Below are 25256 nucleotides of genomic sequence, written 5' to 3' on the forward strand. Positions count from 1 at the left end.
AAACTTTCTCAGGTTAAACATTTGATTTGTTGTCCTTGAAACATTGTCAGTGAAATACAGGGTTTAAATGATCTGCACATCGTTGCATTTTCTTTAGATTTTCATTTTTCATAGTGTCCCAACTTTTTTGGACATGGAGTTGTATTTCAAATTTCATTAGGGTTTGCCAGGCTCACCGTTTACTTTTTTTCCTCACCCAGTTGACATTTCTCCCTGTTTATGAGATACTACTGTAACCCACCTATAAAGTGGCTTTATTATTATTATTATTATTATTATTAATATATTATTATTATTGTTATTATTTCTTATTAGCCTTCCACCCAATGACTGGTGGGATAGGCTCCAGCACCCCCCGCGACCCTGAGGCAGAAGCAGCTTAGAAAATGTGTGTGTGTGTGTGTGTGTGTGTGTGTGTGTGTGTGTGTGTGTGTGTGTGTGTGTGTGTGTGTGTGTGTGTGTGTGTGTGTATTTCAGTTGTAGGCCTACTGTCACAGTTGTGTAGCTCAATGGGAAACACAGGAGCTCCACCCGGGACTGTAAACCCTAAAGTGCTTGATAAAGCCACTGCTATAGTGTCCCAGGTGGTTGCTAAGATGTCACTAGGCCATTGCTTTGCTATCCCAGATGGTTGTTATTGTGTTGTTGGCTGTTGTCCCAGGTGGGTGTTAAGGTTGCTTAATCAGTAAATAAAGCATTCATGTAAAGACAAGTGTCCCTTATCGCAGATGAGGCTTGAGTTATGAAGTTTAACATCAAAGGGTTGACCCAAAATCACAGACAGTAAAAAAACAGAGATTTAAACTCGGCCTGCTCAACAAGGAGACGACACTTCTCATAATAACCTGTCCTAATATATACAGCCTAACCTAAAGCCCCAGGCTTAAATACTAGACTGACCAACAAAGGAAATAAGGAACAGGGGTGAGAGTAACCAAAGCTCTGGAGATGAGGAGCACCGATAGGCGGACTGGTCAGAGTCCAAAGTCATGTGATGCAGCAAGGAGTTCTGGGAATTGGAGTCCTAGACTTTAAGGTGTCATAGGGAGCACTCTATAACCCCTGCATATCACTGTTGTCCGACGATACCTTGTATCTCCATTTTTGACGTTTTTCAGTTTTTGACATAATTTGAAAAAGCCTTTTGCTCTTTAGACTGTGTGTAAATTTCATGATGAATGACCTAAAACAAACATCCCAAAATGACTTGGAAAGACGTCCGGTTCCATTGACTTACATTAAAAGTAAAGCAGGTCTTTTCCTTCTCCTGTAAAGTCACCAGTTTGGAGATACGAGGTTTTGTTCCAACGACAGCGACATACAAAAGAGTCTTTATGTTTAAAATGCCAGGCCGAAAATCACCCAGGATCACACTGTTAAACTTGAAGCATAAAAAATAATGTAAAAGATGCAAAAAAAAGAGAAATTACTATACCATATCCTACATGCAGTTACTGGCCATTTTATTAGAAACACCTTCCATGTAGGTGCGCTGTGGGTTTACAATCACTGAAGCAGTAACACTGATGTGGGAGCGTGATGGAAGTGAGTATCAGGCACAGCAGTGCTGCCTGAATCAGTGTGATGAGTGCCCTCTGCCCACAGGGCGCGAGTGATCACGGAGTGATTTGTTGATGTCTGAGCGGTGGACGTGTCCATGGCTTACCAGGGCAGTTTCAATGCTTGAGATGACGTAGTCATTTCCACCATCCGTCTGTAAAATGTGTTGAGGGAGACTTTTATTGTTGGAAATTCTGTTTTTTTTTCTACATTTCTGCATAATTCAATGGCGAGATGTGAACAGAGTCATTTAAAGGTCTTGATTTTGAGAGAGTGGTGCAACACAGACTGACTTACCACTTCATAGTGCTTCACGATGGTGATACAGACTAAAAGTCTCGATGTCTACAATTCAAACACTGATGTTTTATTGACTGTTCAAAACAGGCAGTGATCCTGAATGCGCCTTGAGGATTTCATACAGTACTTTGTAAAAATCAATTTCTAGTCAATTTCCAGCTGTTAAGTCTAAGTTATTATTGTTTTCAGTGTTGGGAAAAAGCAGAAAATACACATTTAACAGACATTTACAAAAATATATATATATATATAATATATATAATTTTTTTTTTCCAGTATTTTTTTTCTACCTTCTGTCTTTTTTTACAACACCCATTTGTTTTGTAAGTCTTGCTTTAGTTTTTTTAAGCTCTGCATTGAAGTTTTTTAGAGATCTGCAGGGATATTTTCCCACAGCTCCAAAGTTCAGTCTTAGGAGTTGGTTCAAATCACATTCGGTGATGTTGAGCTCTGGACTCTGGACTCCCTGAATGTGCACCAGTTTTTCAGTGTCAGGCAGCAGGCAGGTATTCATAGCCATCTGACGTAATCTCTCTTGGGAGGCATTAAAGACTTCAGACAACTGATTCACTCACCCTGTGAACGGTTCTGCATAATTAAGCTGCTCTAGAATGAAGCATTTCTCACGACACCACCCTGGATGAGTTTACGAGCATCTTAACCACAACATCTTAACCCATTAAGATTAGCGTCATTAACCAGGCCGGCTACTGTGCACAAATTTTAAACTAATTTAAAAAGGGGCTTTTATGAATGATGCGCATTTCAGTCTGACAGCTTGTGAATGACTGTAGAAGCAACGTCTCTGAGATCTCGTCACATGAGTGACAGGTTGACATGGATTTTGATAAATGACTCTAAACCAGGGCGGCACGGTGGTGTGGTGGGTGGCGCTGTTGCCTCACAGCAAGGAGGGCCTGGGTTCGATTCCCTGGCCGGGTGACCGGGGTCCTCTCTGTGTGGAGTTTGCATGTTCTCCCTGTGTCTGCGTGGGTTTCCTCTGGGTTCTCCGGTTTCCTCCCACAGTCCAAAGACATGCAGTCAGGCCAATTGGACGTGCTGAATTGCCCCTGGGTGTGAGTGACTGTGAGTGTCTGTCTGTCTGCCCTGCGATGGACTGCCGACCTGTCCAGGGTGTATCCTGCCTTCCGCCTGATGACTGCTGGGATAGGCTCCAGCCCCCCCCCGCGACCCTGACGGAGAAGCGGCTTAGAAAATGGATGGATGTACTCTAAACCAGGTGCAGTGTCAGCATAAACAAAGTGTAATTTGCCGGTGACCCTCGTAAGAGATTATTGGAGGACTGTCCAAACTACCAGATCATACCAACGTGAAAATACCTAAGGGCTGAAATATCATTCACAAATGATTCGAAATGCTAAGCTTTCAAAATTCTATACGTTTTATAGAACTGGAGCCTTTTCAGCGGCGCTGCCGTGTTTCCTATCACTGCATAAAAGATGCAAACAGCTTCTTATATGGTTGGATTGCTAAGAGCCGACTGGACAGGACAAATAATCAAACTGTTATATAAGAGTAATAACATGGCATGTCTAATGCATTGAGTACAAACCTGCTCAAGTGTTTACTTGAAATAAGAAATACTAATGATTCCTAAACAGGTCACAGGTCACAGGTCACAGTACTTTATTAGTCCCAGGGCAGTTCATTTGCAGCCTTCTCGTCCATACTCACGACTACACACACACACACACACACACACACACACACACACACACACACACACACATACTTTAACAATAAAAAATATGTAACAATCATTTAAAAAGACTGTTATCCACATTTAATAGCTTGATAGCAGAAGGAATAAAAGACTTGGAATGGCGATTTGTTCTAGTGAAGGGCGTAATATAACGCCCACCTGACCGTATTACCGTAAATCCATTGGACAAAACGTGATCACACTGAGTGATAATTCCTTTTGCTTTCTGAGCCACTTGTTTCTCCCACGGGGAGACCAGGTCTCTCTGTCAGACTCCAATTATCTTTGAACACATTTTTTTGTAACGCCCTTCAGGCTATTCTTGTCCCTCATCAACAGCCCATTGAACCAACAAATAAAGGAGAAAGTTAAAGCACTTTCATTAACAGCCTGGTAGAAACTGCACAACGCTGCATGACAAACAGGAAAACTGACTAAACGTGTATTTTGGGTTTTTGTTAGATGATGTTCATTACACAATAAATAAATGCAGTAACAGCTTTCAGAAATCAGATTAAAGCAGATTAAACTGCATAAAAAGGTACAATTTTGTTCAGCCTTACAGGCTTAATATTTACTGAACGACTGAATTTGCTCTGATGGGACGTTGGTGCTGGGAGACTCGGGAAGCTTGCAGTTGCTTTAGTTTCTCTGCACTAACATGAATATGTTCCGTAATATCTATTGATATTAAATTAATTCCATATGAGACAAATATATTTACTGTGGCCCTCGAGGGAAATAGTGTTCAGTTTACAGAGGAGGACGAAGTACAGAAACCCTGTACCTGAGTTAAAGTCGAGACCCCCAAGGTAAAATATTCCTCCAGTAAAAGTAGAAGTTCCTCCCTTTAGACCTCCACTGGAGTAAAAGTACTAAAGTATTTCCCTTCAAATGTACTTAAGTATAAAGTAAAAGTACTAAAAGAGGAATTCTGGCTCTGATGTCCTGTTATCATTTTTATAACCAGACTGGCTTCATGAACTCATTTCAGGTGAAAGTCCTCCAGCGTCTCTCTTGGTAAACCAGTCTTTTAATAGAACGTCATTAATTAGTGACGCTGACGTCTATTAAAATGATCAGAAGCACAAAACACTGAAGGTAAACAGTTTCCATCAGGGAGAACCGAGTGGCTCTGAAATCACTTTTTACACACAAGCAAAGTTTCAGTTTCAGATTTATTTACAACTTAGTTCCAAGTTTAAGTTGAATAAAAACTGGCTTTAAACTCAGGATCACAGATGAGCTCCTTTACTATGTTGATCTGTAGGCGTCTGTTCATAAACATAAACCAGCCCAAACTCATTTACTATAAAATTAAATGGTGTTTGTAGAAATTCAGAAAAAAGCCGCGTCAGTCTCGACTGCATATGTGGACATATTTCTATATTGAGCTCTATTTACACAAAGTTAGGTTAGTTCATCATTTATGTTGAACAGACTCTCCCAAAGTTTTACGCTGCTGCGCTGACGTTGAACCGCGTGCTGCACTGGGTCGGTATGACCAACAGGTCAAAACCAGCTCTAAACAAAGTGACCGCTGGGCCCTGATTGGTGCTCTGGCTTTGCGCTTCTTTCGTTTTGACATGTTACGTTTTTATACACACAGAAACCAAAAGGAACGACAGATTTCTCAAAATGTAGGAGGAAAAAGTCGGATATTAGACTCTGAAATGTAGTGGAGTGAAAGGAGAAAGTCGCCCAGAACGGAGAAACTTCAGTACAGATACACCAAAAATACTAAAGTACAGAAACCAATTACATTTACTCAGATACTCAGTTACTGTCCACCACTGTCAATTTCCCATCACCTTAAAATCGTTGCTTGTTAAGTTTGAGCTTTATGGCTGTAGCTTTGATTAAATGTCATTGAGGAAATTAAGCTGCAGGTTTAGTCAAAGAAGAAAGACTTTTAAACTTTAGTTGACTTCATTCCCAAAGTGCAGCACATTACTCTGTAATTTTGCAAAACTGCTGCCACCATCTGGTTAAACTGCCAACAGAAGCCATGTGTTTTGCCCTGGGGCCAGACTTTGGACATTCCTGTGTTAGAGACACTTGAAGCCACTGAATTTGATGAATTGCTCAAAAGGTGTTTGGAACCATTTCATTTAAACCACATGTATCATTTTTTCAAGCATTTCCATTATTTTGACCATTTCTTGTAGTAACAAACCTCTTTACCTTTTGGTTGAGATTAAAACCATAGATGCTCCTGATCTGCAAATGTAAACGATTAAATGATATTCAGAATAAATAACACACTAAACGGAGCATAATTTCCCAATGACTGTAGAAAACACTGTCTCTAAAATCTTCATGCCGGAAAAAAACCTTTACCATCTGTTTTGAATAGGGCTTTTCATACATGACACAAAACCAACTGCTGTAACGGCTTCTTTAGTATGATCCATATTTCCCACTGTAAGCGTTTCCATTATTTCAGCAGTTTCCTGTATCGAGTTCAGTAAAAACCTCTTAACCCTTTAGTTAATCATAAAAATACAGTCTGCAGTCGTACGTGACTCATACAATTGTTTTGACGTATGTCAGGCTTCACTCGCTCAAACAGCAAAGCCACCTTTGTGCACTTTTCCTAGGGTTACTAATTAACCCTCGGTATACCACCAGGCAGCCCCGACCACGGATCATAAAAAAAGGAAAATAAAGTGTGGACATAACACGTTGGATGAGGTCAGTCACATTTTATGAATTTACTTTTATGGTGCTGTAAAGCTGAGCGTGTTTATTCATTAACTACAGACTCTCGGATGTGAGTGGCTGGACTGGGACATGGCCTGAAGTGTGAATCCTTTATAAGGAGCACCGGGGAGAGAAGTAGGGCATAACACTGAGGTGAAAACACCTGAGGACCACCTGAAGAGCACCTGGAGAACACCTGGGAACGACTTATCTCACAACCTCAACATGAAGGCTGTCGTCTCTGTTGCTTTGCTTTTCGCCACTCTGGTCCTTTCCTCTGAGGCCGTCCAAGTCCAGGCAAGTTCTGACTTTATTTTATGGGTTTTTATACAATTTTATACGCACTGACCCGTCCAGCATGTTCCAGTATGATCTCTGCACACCTCCGTGTCGTATCCCCACTGGAAAAGACTAACATTTCTTCCTTCTCTTCAACCGAGAGCGAGACCATTTAGCTGTTAATAGGCCGCCTTCTCAGGGGCTTAGTCTCCTAAACCAGTCGCTGTGCTCTTGCTCCTGCAGGATGGTGAATATTTCTTCTCAGCTGAATCAGTGAAAGTCCTCCAGGGTTTGTTGGACAGCAGCTCCACCACCCAGCAGAAGAGCCCTCGTCTGGCCACGACCAGCTATGCCTCTGTCTGCGCTAATCCAACCCTGCCGCAGGAGTTTGTACCCCTATGCAACCAAAGCGGGTCCAGCATGGTCTTCTCCAGACTAGGTGAGCATCGATGCTGGGAGGAACATTAAGCCCTTAAACTCTAAGGTTAAAGAAGCACCTCAGAGCCCAAAGTTCTGAGGCAACTGCCCATTGGCTTCTATTATGAGTCAAGAACTTTTTTCTTAGTTTCTAAGTGAAGGTCAACATGTCAAAATTAACTGTATAGTAACTGCTTCTCCAGTTAGTCCAGTTGAGTCCAACTGGAGTAACATTACTTCAAATTGTCCAAACTTTAGTGCTGTAAAAGATGGAAAAGGCAGAGATTGAATGGAATAGAGGCTAAAAATCATGTACACAGCTTGTTACCACATGAAATACGTTTTTAGACTGAAGAATTAAATTATTTGCATAGTATGCATTGCCTAAATACTAATAATATACAGTACTGAATACTGTCTTAATATTAATAACAAATTTGCATATAGAAATTCATATACATGTGGGTGTGTGTGTACATATACATCACACTTTACTTTTAATGTAAGTCAATGGAACCAGAATTTTTTCCAGGTCATTTTGGGCCGTTTCTATTGGTCCATTCTTGAAATGTACACAAAATGTAAAGGACAACAGGCTTTTTTAAGATATGTCAAAACTGAAAAATGTATATATATATATATTCTCTGCTGACTCTGTCTGATTGTTTTTCCATATGTTTTCCTCCGCAGCTGCCGTGCCCATGGATGTGTGTGAGATCTGTGCTTTCGCCGCCTGCACCGGCTGCTAGACCCCCATCCCTTTTCCAAATGACAAAGGAATGTCTTCACCTTTACCGATTCAATACGCAAACCCACGTTTTCTTCGCATTCACGTAAACCGGCGTCCTGATCCGTATGGCAGACTGTTTTGGAACTGTTACTTATCGTTTTGAAAGCATGCACTTAAACCTAAATCAGTCTGGACTTTAAATGACCTGCAATGTTTGTTTTTCTTGTGTTACAGCCTAACGTTTCACTTATTTAATGAAAGTAGCGTAGTCTTATTTTTTCTACTTCTTGTATTTCTTATTCGTTTTCATATTCTTGTGCAATAAAATGCCTTGAAAAAGGATCCGGTTCCTTTTGCTGCTTTTCCAGCTGTGGCTGTTTCACATGTCAGTGTAAAACAAGCTTTTACAAGCACTTAGACTGCGTGTTTATTGGTTGACATGTAAGAGAATTAGGAATTAATGACAACCAGTGATTTCTGAATGGAGCACACTGAGTTAGTCAGATAAAGATTAGACTGAAAGCTGCTGGAGGGCCTTATTTTAGCATAAAAAGTGGACCATCTGATTTTTTTCCTAAAAAAAAAAAAATTAAAATGTGAGTTTAAAAAGTTATTGTCTGGGCTGCCTTCACGTTTTAAGCTATTTTTAAGCTATTTGGACTTCAAATAATAAGTTAACAGGGCCTAAAACACAGATTCTAACTTTTTAAGTTAAGGAATTCTAGGCAGTCTGAACACTAACATTTTTAAAACCACAATTATTTTTAACAGTGTATAAAATAGACATAAGGTGCAGTCTGGTGGTGATCCTGTATCACAGTTTAACAAATACAGGCAGTTTATTTGATTTTTCAACCTTTCTCTGTTTTATGTACTTTGTCTTCAAGACTGATATATGCAAACGACCCCTGTTCTGATTGGCCGCAAGCAATTCCAGTTGAAACTGAACAAGTATGTTTATGTACCTGCTTTGTTTGTTTGTCATGACGTCACAAAAAAACTGTAAATCCAAAACGGGCAGATCAGTTTACAGTCATATGCAAAAGTTTGGGCACCCCTGCTGACATGACGTTTCGTTGATTTTCATAGCAAATAGAATATATGACTAATAATGTTTTTTGCTGAATTTGCTGAATTTAACATTTTGAGGACAAGAAAAATTTGTGCAAAGTTATGCCACATTTCATATTTTATGCTTTAAGTTTTTTTCCAGCAAATAAATAGAAATTGTCTACTAAAATTTGCAGAAATATACCATAATTTCAGTTTGTTTCCTGTAGAAAATGGGGTATTTTCACTTCAAAACAACAATCAAAATCAACAAAATACATAATTTGACCAAAGAAAATTATAACTATGGACTGGGAACTGATGCTTGAGACTTTATCGGTGCTCTTGTACTATAAATCCTACATGAAACACTTTTATTTTAAAAAATACAGTAAAATATGATTATCCTGGATGTGGGTCCTTCAAACCTTCATAAAGAATGAACTAGACGAACTGCGTGGGACCGTCGCTGGGACGTGTGTGGTCATGTGTATCTGCATGATAAGCTTTTATGCACTTTCACACACCTTCAGTGACGTTTGTAATTTCTCAGGTTTGACATGTGAGCATAGCGATTCAGCTCCGTTATGATTCTTCACCAAATGACTCAGTGAATCAGAAAGTCTCAGATCTCACTATGATTCTGTTCAGTGTGATCAAGTGGGGGGGGGATAAACAAAAACATTTCCAGGTTTGAAAATGAAGAATTTGATTCCAGCCAGAAACATTATTAAGTATAATAAACAAAATATATATGATATAAACATGTAACAGTAAAGTAAAGTTGATTCAAAGTAATTCAAGCATTGCAAAATTGAGATTTCCGACGTAAACAGTGATGTTTCAGGGGTCTGAGGTAAAACGCTCCAGTCACAGTGGGGATGGTAGGAACCGGAGAGTTCAATGCCTCCAAAGATTCTCTGGCAGCAAGTGATTTTATGAAGTGATTATAATTACACTGCCTGATGTCTGAGACATTGTTTTTTAGTGGTTTTGAAAAGGTTTTGGACTTAAAGGTGTTTTTAAAATCCATTAATGGCAGAGAGGTGTTGAGAGCCTCAATAGTCCCTGAAGGGAACAAGTTTCTTTTAAATTCATCAGCATTAATTCATCAACAGTGGACGTTTCTGTAGAATGACCCTTCTATCTCTGGAGCCACTGACATGGAAAACATCTGGATGTCCTAATATGAGTCCTGTCCACATTTACAGCAGCGGTTAAATGTGGGATACGCTTAATTTTTATTATATTCCCTATTTTAAAATAAAAGTGAAGCCAATAAATCTATGAACACTTTATAAAGTTTTATCAAACTGTCTTTATGCAAAACACGCATTAGTGAGTTTGTTCAACCTTCTGATTACTCCTGTAAAACGCCTAAGGATGCTGAAAGACGAGCTTTCACACATTAAAGAGGCTCTGCACACTGCTCACTGGTCTTTCTGATGAAATGGACAGAAAATTAGTCTTTCAGTTAATGAATGAATGCACCTGCTAATAGAACTGGAACTTACGGCCTCTTCTTGGTGCTTGTATTCATGAGCTCTGTACAGATAATTAGAAAGGAGGGCTTTCTTAGCGAGGGCCAAGAGCTTCATTATCTTTATTGGATGCTCACAGCCACAGCATGATGATGAAAAGACTGTTGGTGCAGATCTTTGTAGAGGTTACACTGATTTGCTCCCAGTTCCAAGGGCAGCCCCTTCGTACAAGTCAAGCATGTTGATGGGAAATGTACTAAATTGGTTCGTGTAATAGAGCCGTGTACACTATATGGCCAGTAGTATCTGTAGATCTCTTCCAATTATTGAGCTCAGATGTTTCAATCACACTAATAAATAAAAGGTGTATAAACTCAAGCAACAAAGCTATGCAGTCTCAATAGAAAGGCAATGGCAGTAGAAGTGGTCATAGAGAAGACCTCAGTGGTTTTAAACATCTGTAGTACCACCTTTGCCACAATGGTACACTATACTGCCAAAAGTATTCAGTCACCCATCCAAATTATTGGATTCAGGTGTTCCAATCACTTCCATAAAACCAAGCACCTAGGCCTGCAGACTTCCAGCGTGGTGCCGTGATCGGACGCCACCTGTGCAGCAAGTCCAGTCGTGAAATTTCCTCACTACTAAATATTCCACAGTCCACTGTCAGTGGGATTATAGCAAAGTGGAAGCGATTGGGAACGACAGCAACTCAGCCACGAAGTGGTCGGCCACGTAAAATGACAGAGCGGTCAGCGGATGCTGAGGGGCATAGTGCGCAGAGGTCACCGACTTTCTGCAGAGTCAATCACTACAGACCTCCAAACTTCATGTGGCCTTCAGATCAGCTCAAGAACAGCGTAGAGAGCTCACCTCAGTCATATGCTGTCGGCTCGAACTGGCGACCTTCCAGTCGCAAGGCTGGTTCCCTAACCTCCAGCCCATAACTGCCTAAAGCTGCTGACTAACTTGTGGGCACTGCTTTTTTTTTTTTGTCCCCTTCCCTTTTTTCTCCTCCAGTTGATGCACCACACCAGACTTGAACCCACAACCTCCCATACCTGAGACCAAGGCTTTTCCCACTAAGCCACCAAATCCAGCTTTAGAGATTCTTAATATGTCTTGTGAGCTTTACTCATGTGGTCGAATTGTTTTGGTGCTTGAAATGGGTTTATTAAAGTCTTCGGTCCATAAAAGTAATGAAATGTACGAATAAAACAGTAGACTAATGTTCTCCTCATCGCTCTTTTCCAAAACCACTGCAGCAACTTCAGCAGCTGCAAACTTTTTGCACATCGTTTCACGTCGGTGTCCAGGCCAACTGAAATATCAAAGCTCTCGTGGGAAATGTGTTTCCCCTCAATCATCTTGTGTGAACTATTAGTGGTTCTCGCACTACCACAGTTATGGTTATGTTAGGTCAGAGCCCTGAAGCAGAAAAAAAAGTGTACTGAACATTATAAAATTGCATGTTAGACTGACCTCAGCATCATCCAAAGCAACAAATCTGAGCAAAATATTGATATTTCTTAAGTTTTATACAGCTGAAACATCAAAGACATCAAAGAACATTAATGTAGACCAAAATATATTCAGGACATTGAAAACATATCACCATGTTAATTTAATTGAATTTAATTTAAATTAAATTAAATTAAATTTGGAAAAGGTATAAAATACGAAAAGCAAAAAAGGTCAGTCATTTATAAGACATTAAACATCGAATTGGGTCAAACCGACATCAAGACCTCAATTCCTAACCTTACTATTAGTGCTAATGCAAATATTCATGTTGTTTGGACAGATTAGAGGGTTTATTTACTGACTTATTTATTTATTTAGTTAGTTATTTGATGTATTTATTATTTTACTCTCTTGTCTCTGAAGAATTACAGTATTGATGCTTCTAGTGCAACATTCTCCAGTCACCTGTCAAAGCCTCTAATGCTACTGTAAGTCATCAGAAGAGCTCCTCCAATCCCTTACATGGGAAAGCTCATCCTGCTCCGACTGTTGGCCGAGACCTTATCTGTGCTACATGATGATGAAATGTTGCAGCAATTTATGAGGTGTTTATGAGAACAGGTTCACAGGGCCTCATGTTTGGTCCAAAAAGCAGAAGTTATTGGGTAATAATCATATCCTCTTTTGTTATCAGCACAAACCCCTTACTTACTTCAACTTTCCGCTGCTCAATAGGTTACTTAGTAAAAGAATCAAAAGGGGCCTTTATCTGGAGCCCTGAGGGACACCTCCGAACACTTTTACGTCTCCGACTCTAGCTACGTCTGCCGAGGCGGAAAGATGAGACCGTTGACGCTTTCTCTTCTCCTGGCGTCCTGCGTCCTGAGCTCACTGAGCGTAAAGGTTACGGTAAGTCAGTAGGGACGCTTTCATGCACTGCTGACACTCGACCAAGCAAGACTAAACTTTAAGTTCATTCTGTGGCGGCCGACGGGGAAATGGTTAGATATTAGGATAGCGGAGTCCCGAGTCATACGGGAAAAGCTTTGTCTGTGATTATTCATGCATGCTTGGAAAAAAGTGTCAGAGATAAATGTGTGGGAGATGTTTTCTGTCAATCAAAGGTCCGTCTGGGCTGCACAATGAAGGAATAATCACTTAATAAACATCAAACACATGAAAGAGGGGAGGCACTATTTCTAACCTCATTAGAACTAAACGTGAAGAAAAAAAAAAACTTAATTCCGTTCTCCTGAAAAGTGTTTTTCCTGCCATTTCTTTGCCAGGACTTTACAGTTGTCGGCCCGTCTTTAAAGTCATAGTATTAGTATTAGTATTAGTATAGTATTAACAATACATGCAACAACCATGGAACTACCTGTGACGTATTCACTGTTAGAGAAGTATTACAGTAGTACAGTGTGTATAATTACACAAGTGTGTGATTTTCTCTTATGTTACTCCATATGTGTAAAAAGATTAGATGTGTTTATATATGTATGAATTACAGTTGTATAAGACGTGTAATTACTCACGTTAATACAGTCACTTACACTGTATCTGCACAGAAAACTCAGTCGTTTAGATAGATGTAGTGATTGTGCTGTAATGTAGAAATCTAACAGAAGTCCTGGCTTTAAAACATTCTGTAATGTGATGCTATTTACTCAGCAATTTCACCAAGAAATGACAGATCTGTATTAACCCGGAATCCCACAGGGATGCAAGCAACCGCACTGCACACGCTCTTATTTAAATTATTCCCTCATTTGTCAAAGAGAGATTCGGCAAAAAGGTTTAGGTTCTGGAGACTTCAGCGCGAAAGACGGGTGCTGAATCGTTTCTCTGCAATCCAGGACTACATTTCGACGGTCCAGGCAAAACTAGACAACAGAGGCTCATTAAAATCACGCAGACTTTCACTGGTCTTCCATCTACTCAAGTCTTTGCAGTTAATGTAATCTTGTCATCTGTTCGGTTCCAGCAGCCATCCTGCAGAACACCCTGCAGCAGAGTGAAGAGTGAACCTTCTAGCGCCCCCTATAGGTCCCTAAAAAACTGCAGCTGAAGACCATGTCAGCACATTCACCTTATTACCTGGAAAACATCAAGTGTAGGCTCCATAGAGCTTCATAGGACCTCATGGCACACATGTATAAGTGCCAAGTTACATTTAGAAGTATGAGTTTTTGGTGTGTAAATACTATGACATGAAATACTTTCACAGTAAAAATGAATAAAAGCCAGAACTTTGGTTAGGTCACCATGTAACAGCACGAGCATAACTCTACAGCTAGTTACATGTAAGGAAAGATGGCATTTCCTGTGCAGGTGCATTGTAAGTGATCTTATAATGGAGGTTAGGGAAGCAGCCCTGTGACCGGAAGGTCATCGGTTCGATCCCCTGGGCTGATGGTATGTGGCTGAAGTGTCCCCTGAGCAAGACACCTAACCCCCCCTGCTCCCCAGCCTTTGCGGATAGGGCTGCCCACGCTCTGAGCAAGTGTGCTTACTGCCCTCTGGTGTGTGTGTGTGTGCTCACTAGTGTGTATGTGGTGTGTCATTTCAGAGATGGGTTAAATACGGAGGGGAAATTTCCCCGTTGTGAGACTGATAAGGGTCACTTATTCTTAATGTAAAACAGCATTTTATACAAATGTAATTGCCCTCAATCTATTACACGTGTGTATGTATATAAGGGAAAATATGCTGTTATAATTAGCAAGATACACTAATGTGATTACAGGATCTTTAACAGTGAATACATCACCAGCAGAAGCATTGCTGTTCATATGTACCTGCACAGGTATGAGAGACACTGGGACCCAGTATTACAACACATGAATAATCTGAGGAGAAGACTCATTCTGAGGTTGGACTGGATAAAATAAAAAATAAATAAATAAATAAAAACTTTTCCTTAGGGAGATATTTTCAGTTTGCCAAAAGTGAAACGTTCAAAAATGTACGTTTTGAGAAATTACGACTTCTGGACTTGATCATGTGCGCATTTATTCCGAGCAATTCCCAAAATATGAACGTTCTTATGAAGGCTTGTTTCTGATCAAAGCTTTTCTGACTTGGTGTTTGTAATTTCCCGGCTCTGCCCTTTAGTTTCTAAGTAACCTTTCACTTTTGCCACAAGACTGTAAATGTCCAGTGCTGTACTTCACACAGTGTGTTTATCAGGTCTGCTGAAAAAATCTGTTGTCCAATAGACACTAATGGTATTTTGTGTTTTCCTGATGGGTCGATATCACAGTGCAAAGGATTCTAATGATTAATGATTACAGCAGATCTGGGACTAATTTCAGGCGTATTTGGTGGTTTCCTAATCGTATCTAAAGGATTCCTACAAGTAATTAGTGGTAACCATTAAGCCAATTCCCTATTGAAAGCAAAACCATCAGGTTTTAATCCTGATAAGCCTAATGGTCTTTTTCAGCAGGGAACCTGGCAAAGGAAATTAGACCTTTGTTTGCGTTGGACTGAGCTGATGTGGAGAAATTTCTTTAGTCGGACATCAAGGAGTTATTTGGAAGGTAGTTGGAGGAAATTGTGAATTATAATAAATAAATGATACAGTTGTTGTCGGTGAATTTGTTTGCTAGCTTTCTCTGAGTGAACAACAAAGCGCTAGAAAAGTCTGTTGAATGTCATAAATGTACATGTTAATGTAAATAGGCTACGTCATATGTATGTATGCACTGATCTGGCGTAACATTCTGACCACCTCAAAAAACCATGTTTTTACACTCACTGTCCACTTTATCAGCTCCACTTACTGTATAGCTGCACTCTGTAGTTCTACAGTTACAGACTGTAGTCCATCTGTTTCTCTGATACTCTGTTACCCTGTTCTTCAGTGGTCAGGACCCCCATGGACCCTCACAGAGCAGGTACTGTTTGGGTGGTGGGTCATTCTCAGCACTGCAGCAACACTGGCGTGGTGGTGGTGGTGTGTTAGTGTGTGTTGTGCTGGTCTGAGTGGATCAGACACAGCAGTGCTGCTGGAGTTTTTAAACACCTCAGTGTCGCTGCTGGACTGAGAACCAAAAATATCCAGCTAACAGCGTCCAGTGGGCAGCGTCCTGTGACCACTGATGAAGGACTAGAGGATGACCAGCACAAACTGTGCAGCAGCAGATGAGCTGTCGTCTCTGACTTTACATCTACAAGGTGGACCGACAAGGTAGGAGTGTTTAATAGAGTGGACAGTGAGTGGACACAGCGTTTAAAAACTCCAGCAGCATTGCTGTTTCTGATCCACTCACACCAGCACAACACACTAACACACCACAGTGTTACTGCAGTGCTGAGACTGACCCACCACCCAAATAGTACCTGCTCTGTGAGGGTCCATGGGGGTCCTGACCACTGAAGAACAGGTTAACAGAGTATCAGAGAAACAGATGGACTACAGTCTGTAACTGTAGAACTACAGAGAGGAACTATACGGTCAGTGGAGCTGATAAAGTGGACAGTGAGTGCAGAAACAGGGAGGTGGTCAGAAAGTTATGGCTGACCGGTGTATATAGCTCTAGCTCTATGAACATGTTAAAATGCGGACATTAGGAGGGCTGAGTAAAGGTAAGATCACAGCAGGTATCATGATAAATTAATTTAGCTGGACTCCTACAAACTTTCCTCCACACAGTCAGATTCCAGAGACACCCTCTAACTGCTCAACCCTTATTGGCCCTTATTGTTCCCTGTGAAACTTTTACTCTTCCAAGTTTCCTCCAATTGAACCCCTGCTTGTGATATTGATCCATCCAGCAAGTTGAATCAGCGCACCTTGTTTTTACAGGACAGCGGGTTCACATTTTCACTGCAAGCGGTGAAGATTCTGAAGAACCTGATGGAAGGTTCTGGAAGCAGTGACCCTCATCTCACTCACAGCACTCCAGTGCCCCTCTGTGCCAACCCGGAATTGCCGAATGAGTTCCAGGAAGTGTGCCAAGCAGATGATCGTGACAAGATCTTTTCAAATCTAGGTATCTGTGCTTCTTCGATATCTGGGGCACGTATTAGTGTTCACTCACTGTCCACTTCATCAAAACCCTTGCTTTGTACTCTCTGGCCGCTTCATTTGTACTTCTGCTGTATAGATGTACAGGTAGAGACTGACCATATGTCGCCGTGTAGTCTGTCAGCTACTCTCTACCCTGTTCGTAATTGGCGAAAGGACCAATGTTGGGCAGATCGTTTAAATCGTTCTTAGCACAGCAGTGGCATGGCAGTAGGATGGAAGTGTATGTGCCATTGGTACAAGCTTATAAGACATGAGTTGAGTTGGGTTGAGAGTGGTTAACTATGCAAAATACCCAGCCAAGAGCAGCTCTGTGGTCAGAAACTAGAGAGCTAGAGTAGAGTTACCATAAACTAGTTTGCATGAACTGAGGCTACAGCGTTTAACTACACCAGCAAGGTGCAGCTACCAGGGAGACGTTTCTAATAAAGTGGCCAGTGAGTGTAAGTTTACCTTACAGCTTGTATAAAACACAAGATGATTTCACTTGGGCAGAAATCAGCTAGTCAGGTAATAGGACGGGGGCGTTACTGCTCTCAGTTTAATGGGTGACTAGCTACTTTTGGTTCATGCTGTCAGAAGTTTCCATTCCATTAAGGTGAACCGGCTTCGCTGACGTGTGTGACTCACTCACTGTACTATAAATCCTTTTCCAAGCTAACTGCCACCCCTGAGCTCCACTGAGAGTAATTTAACTCCCGCACTGTTCCTCTGCGCTGTGGGGCTTCATCAATGGCCGAGCTGATTTCTCCCACAGACTCTGAGGCACGTAGACCCACTCCAGGACCCCAATAGCTAGACGGCAGCAGTACGTATGTAATCACTGACCCCTCCTCATTCTGTCTGCTGGAACTCGCGCTGTCCTTGTAGGCTGAGCTCATCACTGAAAGCTTCCAATATATATATATATATATATATATATATATATATATATATATATATATAAATATAAATGCTATAGCTGTAGTTCTCACTGGGGACGTGACTTTGGTCCCCACCCACATTCAAAGTTCAGCTAGAAGTTATGGAGGACACCAAAGCATGACATACTAGCGTTCCTCTGATAGGCTACCCTGCCCTAATGGAAGGCTTCAGCCAAGAGAATCAAGCATACACAACTTCTCCCCTCTCCCAATGTAGTAGATGGAAGTTGGAAGTGGTTATAAATCTTCTCAGTGGACGTATTGATTTCGGAAATTTTGGAAAAGCCCTTCCCAGATTCACAGGCGTCTTCGACCTTCTTTCTGAAGGATCTCTCTTGATCCAGGCATGGTGATTCCCCAAACTAACAAAGAGTAAACAAGTCCAGATATCTGAGGTTTCAATAAGGTTACGTTCACATTACAAGCCTCGTTGCTCAAATCCGGTCTCTCTGACTCGACGGTTCACACTGGTTTAGGTCAGTGATTCAAATCCATCATTAATGTGATGAACCGGCTTGAAATGACCCTCATGAGCTCCTCCTACTCAGTGACGTCACGTGACTGAATCACTGCATCATCAGCGCAAACTAATGAGCAGAACGAGCTTCGCTGAGAAGATCATTAACTCTGATCAGCTCTCAGCTTCATTATTAGAGCCAGACGGAGGAGAAAAAGGTGAGATGAGCTGCTTTTCCACCGTTAACAGGCTTTAACGTCTGTTCGGCGCTGTTGCCATGGTAACGCTGAATGATGACGCACAGTGGAAAAAAAACACAGGAATTCAGATCACATTAAGGTCACATGAATTGGATATCTGTATCTCCAAACATTGAAAAAAAAAACAGTCACATGACTGTACACATCTATGTATGTCCTTTGAAGTTCCTCCCAGAGTTGTTGATTGACAGCTATAATATGTATGATATAGATCCAATCACACTGTGAAAATTGTGACTGGAAACTAATGGAAATAAGATCAGGATGCCACAGTGTTTTTAATCAGTGGAAGCTGTGGCCTCAAGCAGTAGTAGTAAACTCTATAGATGCTCAAACAGATTCAGTGGTAAGTCTTTCAGAGAAGAGATGTGAGAAATGTCAAGTGTGACATTAGACCATGAGGTTAGACCTAACAGTGAGTCTCACAGACAGTGTCTGTGATTTTTGCCAGAGGTGTTTATTCTCACTTTACTCAACAATCTGATGAAAATCTTTGCTTACATGCGCATGCATAGAGAACCACTTCAAAGTCACCATGACAGTGAACGTCCAGTCCAGTCAGAGTGAGATGAGCAGCAGTGAGCAGTGATTGTGTTTTTAACTGCTTTAAAATGACGTCAGACTCAGGAAAACGTCCTTCACACGTCCTTATTAAAGAAGGCCGAGAGGAAGACGTCGTGCTCTGAGACTCATAAGCTGGACGTCCGTCCCACCGCCGTCTTTTAAAGATCAGAGCATGAACTTCGTCTCCTCTGCAGACCAGTTTCTGCTCCGCCGTGTTGAACGGTATAAACTCTCACTGTGACGCGACGCTCATGCAGAACGGACTGAAACTTTCCGATAGGGAATGTAATCGGATACAGACGTTTACATGGATATTATTCTTCTATTTAACGGATTATTTACAGGATTACCCACCTCATTCAGATAGATACTGTATTCCGAATGGCTTCACTCAGCCTAGACTATTCCGATTAAAATGTTTACATGGATGTATTCTATTCCGATCGAGCTACTAGTCTGATTACTAGGCTGCATGTAAATGTGGCCAGTGTGAGAGTCGGCAGCTCTGCAACATTTTCGAGGTGTTTTAATTTGCTGCATGCAGCGCTTTATTCTCTCCATCAGACTGAAGGTTTTCCTGTAATGAAAGGCTGGATATTTGATCCGCATGGAACATGGTGCAGCTGCGAGCTGCAGGAAAACAGCATGACCATAACAAATCTGAAGACCACACACGTCAGGTTGAGACTTTTAAAGTTTGTGGTCCTGATTGAATCCGTTTTGTTCGTGTTTTGGCCAAATTTCAGCAGTTTAACCCCTTAAAGTCCCAGACTTATTACACACTGAGGCCTGTTATTCAGTAACAGGGACTTTAATGCACATTGGCTGATCTATTCTTAAGTTATAAAAGCATGTAATAAGACTTTGGGCCTTTGGGCTCATTTAAGTGATTAAGGGCAAAGCAGAGGTTTATAGTTACACATTAGCATTGATTAGACTCAATGCCTAAATCATCAGACATCTACAAGCATCCAATAACATCTACAAGCACCCGATTGTGCACAGGCTGAGTACAGAGTGAGATTTACATCGTAAGCCCAGCTGTGCTATTCGATATAACAGCAATATTTAATGGTAAATTGATCAAAAACATCACTGGACCATCCCATTGATATATAAAAACAAATTCACAAACCAACACAGAACAACATCCTTATCGCTATTCATTCATTAAAGGTTTACTTAAGGTCTGATAAAGGGTAATAAACTCGTTAAGCGCCTGGTACGCTTCGGTATTGCCCTTCATTAATAGTGCTGTAAATGTTAACATGGGCCTCCCACTCAAAACGTTAGCTGTGGGTAACAGTTCAGGATATTCTCTGAGTGTTTGTCCCAACCTGAGTTAATCTTGTGGGTTGCACCACAGATTAAAGGCTTAATCCAGCCAATTCTTCCTGAGCAGTAGAAACACGTGGACACAGTTCAAGTCTTCTGCTACTGTTAATAGCTGTGCAACTTTAACCATCACCCTTTGTCTAGATTACAGTGTGTCGTACAGACAAAACCCACAAAATCTAGTATGAGATATTATGCATTAACTGTAATTTGCATGTTTTACAGCAGGTGCGTGATGGTCTTGCTTCTATCATTTGTTACCTATCAGTGCTGGGGAATTTACTGAAAACAGTCGTTCTCTCAAACTGTAAAGGGGCTACTTTACTAATTGGCTCCTGGAAGAAGAAATCCTGTTGTCATATCCATTAACTGATAAGTACAAGTGACTTCATTTAAAAGCTCTGCCACCGTCGCTGCCTTTGAACATGTCCGATGCTGTTTGAAGAGGCAGCAACAGTTCAAAAACAGCAGCCTTGAAATAAAATCTTTATAAATAAAATGTTAAGCTTACAGATCTCAATCCATCAGTTTCACATTAGCTTGAAGAGATTGTCAGCCGTACAGCACAGGCACAGATACTGCATGCAGAGGATATTCACATTTGCATGAATGTTGTTCTCTTAAGCCCTATTTGAGTTGGATTAGTTTTACATGCACTCTCAGAAATACAGGCCCTAGACTCTCTCTGGGTCAGTTCCCCTCTTGTCACTGGGGTGGGACCCCTCAAGGCTCCATCTCAGTACTGTTAGTCAGGGAACATAACTGAACCATAATTGATTTGAGAACCATTGAGAGGCAGTTTAGGGCCTTTATTTCTGGGAGTGCATGGGAAACCAATCCAGCTCAAATAGGGCTAAAGAGAACAACATTAATTCCGCATGATGCAAATGTAAATATCCTCTGCATAATCCACTGAAATGATCTGTTCTAAGCTGGACTGACTCCACACAACCCGCCTCGCCTCCAGGCTTTTATTCTACTGTTGAAAAGGAACAAATACCAACTTTTCACCTGGAGAAACTGATTTAAGTTTAATTAGAAGGAGAACGGAATGAAATAGAGAAGTCTCTCACAGGGCATCGTTAAAGAGCCCACTTTACTAGGCTAAAGGTATCTGGCATTAACTGGAAGTTTTGTTTTTGTTTAGTTGGATGCACTGAATTAAAATCTTAACACTATCAGAGAAAATGCACATTTCATGCACATAAGGTACAAACACTGTAAATGTACCCTCAACTGTACGACAGTGGTGTCGGTACAAAACCTCGAATCTCCAAAACGGCAACTTTACAGGAGAAGGAAAAAACTTGCATTACTTTCAATGTAAGTCAATGGAACCAGATTTTTTTCCAAGTCGATTTCGGTCATTTGTTTTGGTCCATCCTTCATGAAATTTATAGACAATGTCAAGGCCAACATGCACTTTCAAATCATTTCAAAAACTGAAAATCAACAAAAATGGATTTTGTTCCCACAGCAGCGATATGTTTTTCCCAAAGAAAAAGGTACAATTTATTATAGGAGTGCAATAAATGATGGTATAATTATGTCCCCCAACAGAAAGCAATGAAGAAATCCCTTTGAAGGCACCAACCCAGTGACAGTTCAGTGCCTTTGTTCTGAGAGTGAAGTACATCTGGGCTATGATGTTTGGAGCCAGGCTGTCTGGGGTCATTTAGGCAAATTACACAGATGCTTTTCCCCGTATGAATTTGCCTGTTGAATCACTTACAAATGACATTGCCAGACCACCTCTGTTAAAACTGGACTGTAATACATTTAGTAATTTAAATATTAAAACGTACTGTTTATTTACAGTATGCATACTCTATTACACGATTATAACCCTTCACTGTATTTCTTACTACAGCTGATTACTATACATATGTGCACCGATGTGAACCCACAGCTGTTTAAGGACTCTCATTATGTTACATGATGTAATATATATCTGAATGTTCATGCAAACTGTTATAGTTCACCCTTACCAAGCTGTGGCCCCACCTACAGGCCCAAAGTTTTATTACAACCTAAGAAACGCTCCACTGGTTTGTATTGAAGTCCCTGTAGTTACTGAATAATAAGCTTAGTATGTAACAAGCCAGGGATGTTAGAGGTTTAAGAGAATAATCACACTATATTAGTAACAGCGTGGCACCGTTTATCAGTCACGCCATGAACACTAGACTACAGCACTTACATCAGTCATTAAGACTACAAGGATGGCCGTAACCAAATGTCTAGTAATCATAACATTACAGGATGAACTATGAAACATCTTTAGATCCGGATGTTTCATTAACACGTTAAAAACACCTGTGAAGTGAACTGAAGAGATACAGACGCAAACTAACAAAACTTCAAGGAATGCTGGGAAGCTCCGCCCCTTTCATAAAGGTTGTTAAAGCTATTTCAGAGGTGAAGCGTCAACCCTTAACTCTGCATAATTCAGTGCTTACGATGTAAACAGAGCGGTTCAGACCGAGTCAGAGCCGTTCACAGTGGTGGTGATAGGAACCAGACGTCTCCCTCTAAAAGCTCCTACAGAAAGTTCCTACATGAACTGGTTCTGAATTCACTGCCTGATGACTGAGACGCTGTTTTATGAGAGTTTAGAGAACTTCAACTCCATTCATGGTGGAGGGAGACATGCAGGGCGCTGTGCGGCAAAATAGTCCCCAAAGAAAACTCATTATTCCAGATTTTGAAATAATGAACATGACGACTGCATATGTGGACATATTTCTATATTGAGCTCTATTTACACAAAGTTAGGTTAGTTCATCATTTATGTTGAACAGACTCTCCCAAAGTTTTACGCTGCTGCGCTGACGTTGAACCGCGTGCTGCACTGGGTCGGTCTGACCAACAGGTCAAAACCAGCTCTAAACAAAGTGACCGCTGGGCCCTGATTGGTGCTCTGGCTTTGCGCTTCTTTCGTTTTGACATGTTACGTTTTTATACACACAGAAACCAAAAGGAACGACAGATTTCTCAAAATGTAGGAGGAAAAAGTCGGATATTAGACTCTGAAATGTAGTGGAGTGAAAGGAAAAAGTCGCCCAGATTGGAGAAACATATTATTGTAAAATCTGATACGTTTAATCCTTTTAAGCTTCTCTGTTTTTTTTATCTTTTGTTTATCTCTGTTCCTCTGGGTATCTACACTGACTGTGTTTCTATCAGTATCTGAGCTCAGGACCGTCTCTCTCTCTAACCTGCTGGTAACTATCAGAGATACTTTCTCTAGACAGACAGAGCTCTTCTTCTAAGCCGCTCTGGATAAGAGCGTCTGCTAAACGCTGGAAATGTAAATGTGTGTAATTCAGCTCAAGAAGGGCTTTAGAGATGTGAGTAACACACGAAACTAACGTGTTCCATCACGTTGTTCCAGCAAAAAGTCGTCACATCACTGTAACGTTCCTCGTCCTGCTTTACCCCTCAGTGCTGGCAGCTTGGCTTTGTAGCACTGGTGCAGAACAAAGAAGAAAACCTCAGACACCCTGCGCGTCTTGACTGGCTGCATTTTTGGTAGAAGTATAAAAATGTCATGTTTTTTTGTCAGACAGGTTCTTTGTTGCTGTCCTCTGCTGTGGGTAACGTAGCTCAGGTTGACCTTTTCTGTTTCACAGTCAAAATCATCACTCCTCCAGACCCCTGTGAGATTTGTGCCAACGCCGCCTGCACCGGATGCGTCTTCCACAACATTTAACTCGCCCCTCCGGCCCATCATGCATGGCCTCCTCTGGTCTAACAAGCTACCGCTTTGATATGAGAATCTACTGCCACCTAGTGCTTTTGAAAGACACTGCAGCAAATGAAAAGCAGGAATTTCTAGGATTTGTTTCCAGTCATTTTTCATATTCCACATCATGAGTTGTTCTATTTCCTGTCTTATGAGTATGAACTCTTTTTCACAGCTGCCTGATGTGAATAAAGATTCAAAACAGGAAGAATCAAAAGGCTTGAAATGTCATTTATGCGTTTGACCTTGATAATCGTATATTGATGCACATTAGCATAGGTTAGTATAGTGTAGTGGGCAACACCTCTGCCTTGTACGCTGTAGACTGGGGTTCAGTGCCCCGCCTGGGTAACCTCCCTACACTATACCAATAAGGGTCCTTGGGCAAGACTCCCAACACCACCTTCACCCACCTGTGTAAAATGAGCGTCAGCCAAATGCTCTAAACATACACAAGCATGGATCGTGACCGAGTTCGTCAGCGCTACACAATGTAAACACACACGCCTATATGCTCAAACTCATACGGTGCTGTGAAAAAGTATTTGCCCCCTTCCCAATAGCTTCTGTTTTCCGCATATTTGTCACACTTTTGAATGTTTTAGTCGAGTCAAGTCAGTTTTATTGTCAATACTACAACATGTACAGGACATACAGTGAACTGAACCTACGCTGCTCTCAGACATTAAATAGACGGTAAACAGGAAAAGTGAGAATTTAAATAGGCACTAAAAAAAACTATTAAAACACTAAATCATAAAAATAAACACTAATTGTAGAAAATTAGAATAACAAAATATAATATAAACATAAGAAAGTCCTGAAATGAACACATAAGGCACATCCAGATTAAGGTCTGCAGGTATAAATAGTGCCAATCTAAACCGTCGTGCAGTTAGACTGAGCTTAGAGCCGTTAGAGTGATGGGCGCCTAACAGTCTCTGAGAACGTCAGAGTTCAGTATCAGGGAGTGGGGGTCAGGAACCTGTTTGGTCCAAGTTTTAGATCAATTAACTGCTTTCAATGTCAGGCAAAGAAAACCCAAGCAAGCAAAATGCTGTTTTTTTTTTAAATATGATTTCATTCATTCAAAGAAAATGTTGGTCAGTTCTACACGGCCCTACGAGAAAAAGTCATTTCCCCCTCTACTGAATCGACTGTAAGGAAGACTCTCCAGACTGATTGGAATCCATGCAGCTGTTTACTCAGAATCAGAGTCAAAAACAGTCA

The 25256-nt window shown here is 41.0% G+C and overlaps 2 protein-coding genes across 2 annotated transcripts; both read left to right on the top strand.

Annotated features, from left to right (window-relative positions):
• Positions 1 to 6416: 6416 nt before the first annotated feature.
• On the top strand, positions 6417 to 8385 carry si:ch211-220m17.5 (guanylin family protein). The gene is made up of 3 exons (XM_017717944.2): positions 6417 to 6583; positions 6809 to 7004; positions 7673 to 8385. Exons 1-3 carry the CDS (start codon positions 6512 to 6514, stop codon positions 7729 to 7731), a joined length of 327 nt encoding a protein of 108 aa, XP_017573433.1. The 5' UTR covers positions 6417 to 6511; the 3' UTR covers positions 7732 to 8385.
• A 4082-nt stretch (positions 8386 to 12467) lies between these two features.
• LOC119261917 (guanylin) lies at positions 12468 to 24243 on the top strand. The gene is made up of 3 exons (XM_037532162.1): positions 12468 to 12619; positions 16521 to 16707; positions 23914 to 24243. The coding sequence occupies exons 1-3, from the start codon at positions 12551 to 12553 to the stop codon at positions 23991 to 23993; spliced, it is 336 nt and encodes a 111-aa protein (XP_037388059.1). The 5' UTR covers positions 12468 to 12550; the 3' UTR covers positions 23994 to 24243.
• Positions 24244 to 25256: the final 1013 nt, after the last annotated feature.

This window comes from Pygocentrus nattereri, chromosome 21, assembly GCF_015220715.1.
Source record: "Pygocentrus nattereri isolate fPygNat1 chromosome 21, fPygNat1.pri, whole genome shotgun sequence".
Classification (NCBI taxonomy): domain Eukaryota; kingdom Metazoa; phylum Chordata; class Actinopteri; order Characiformes; family Serrasalmidae; genus Pygocentrus; species Pygocentrus nattereri.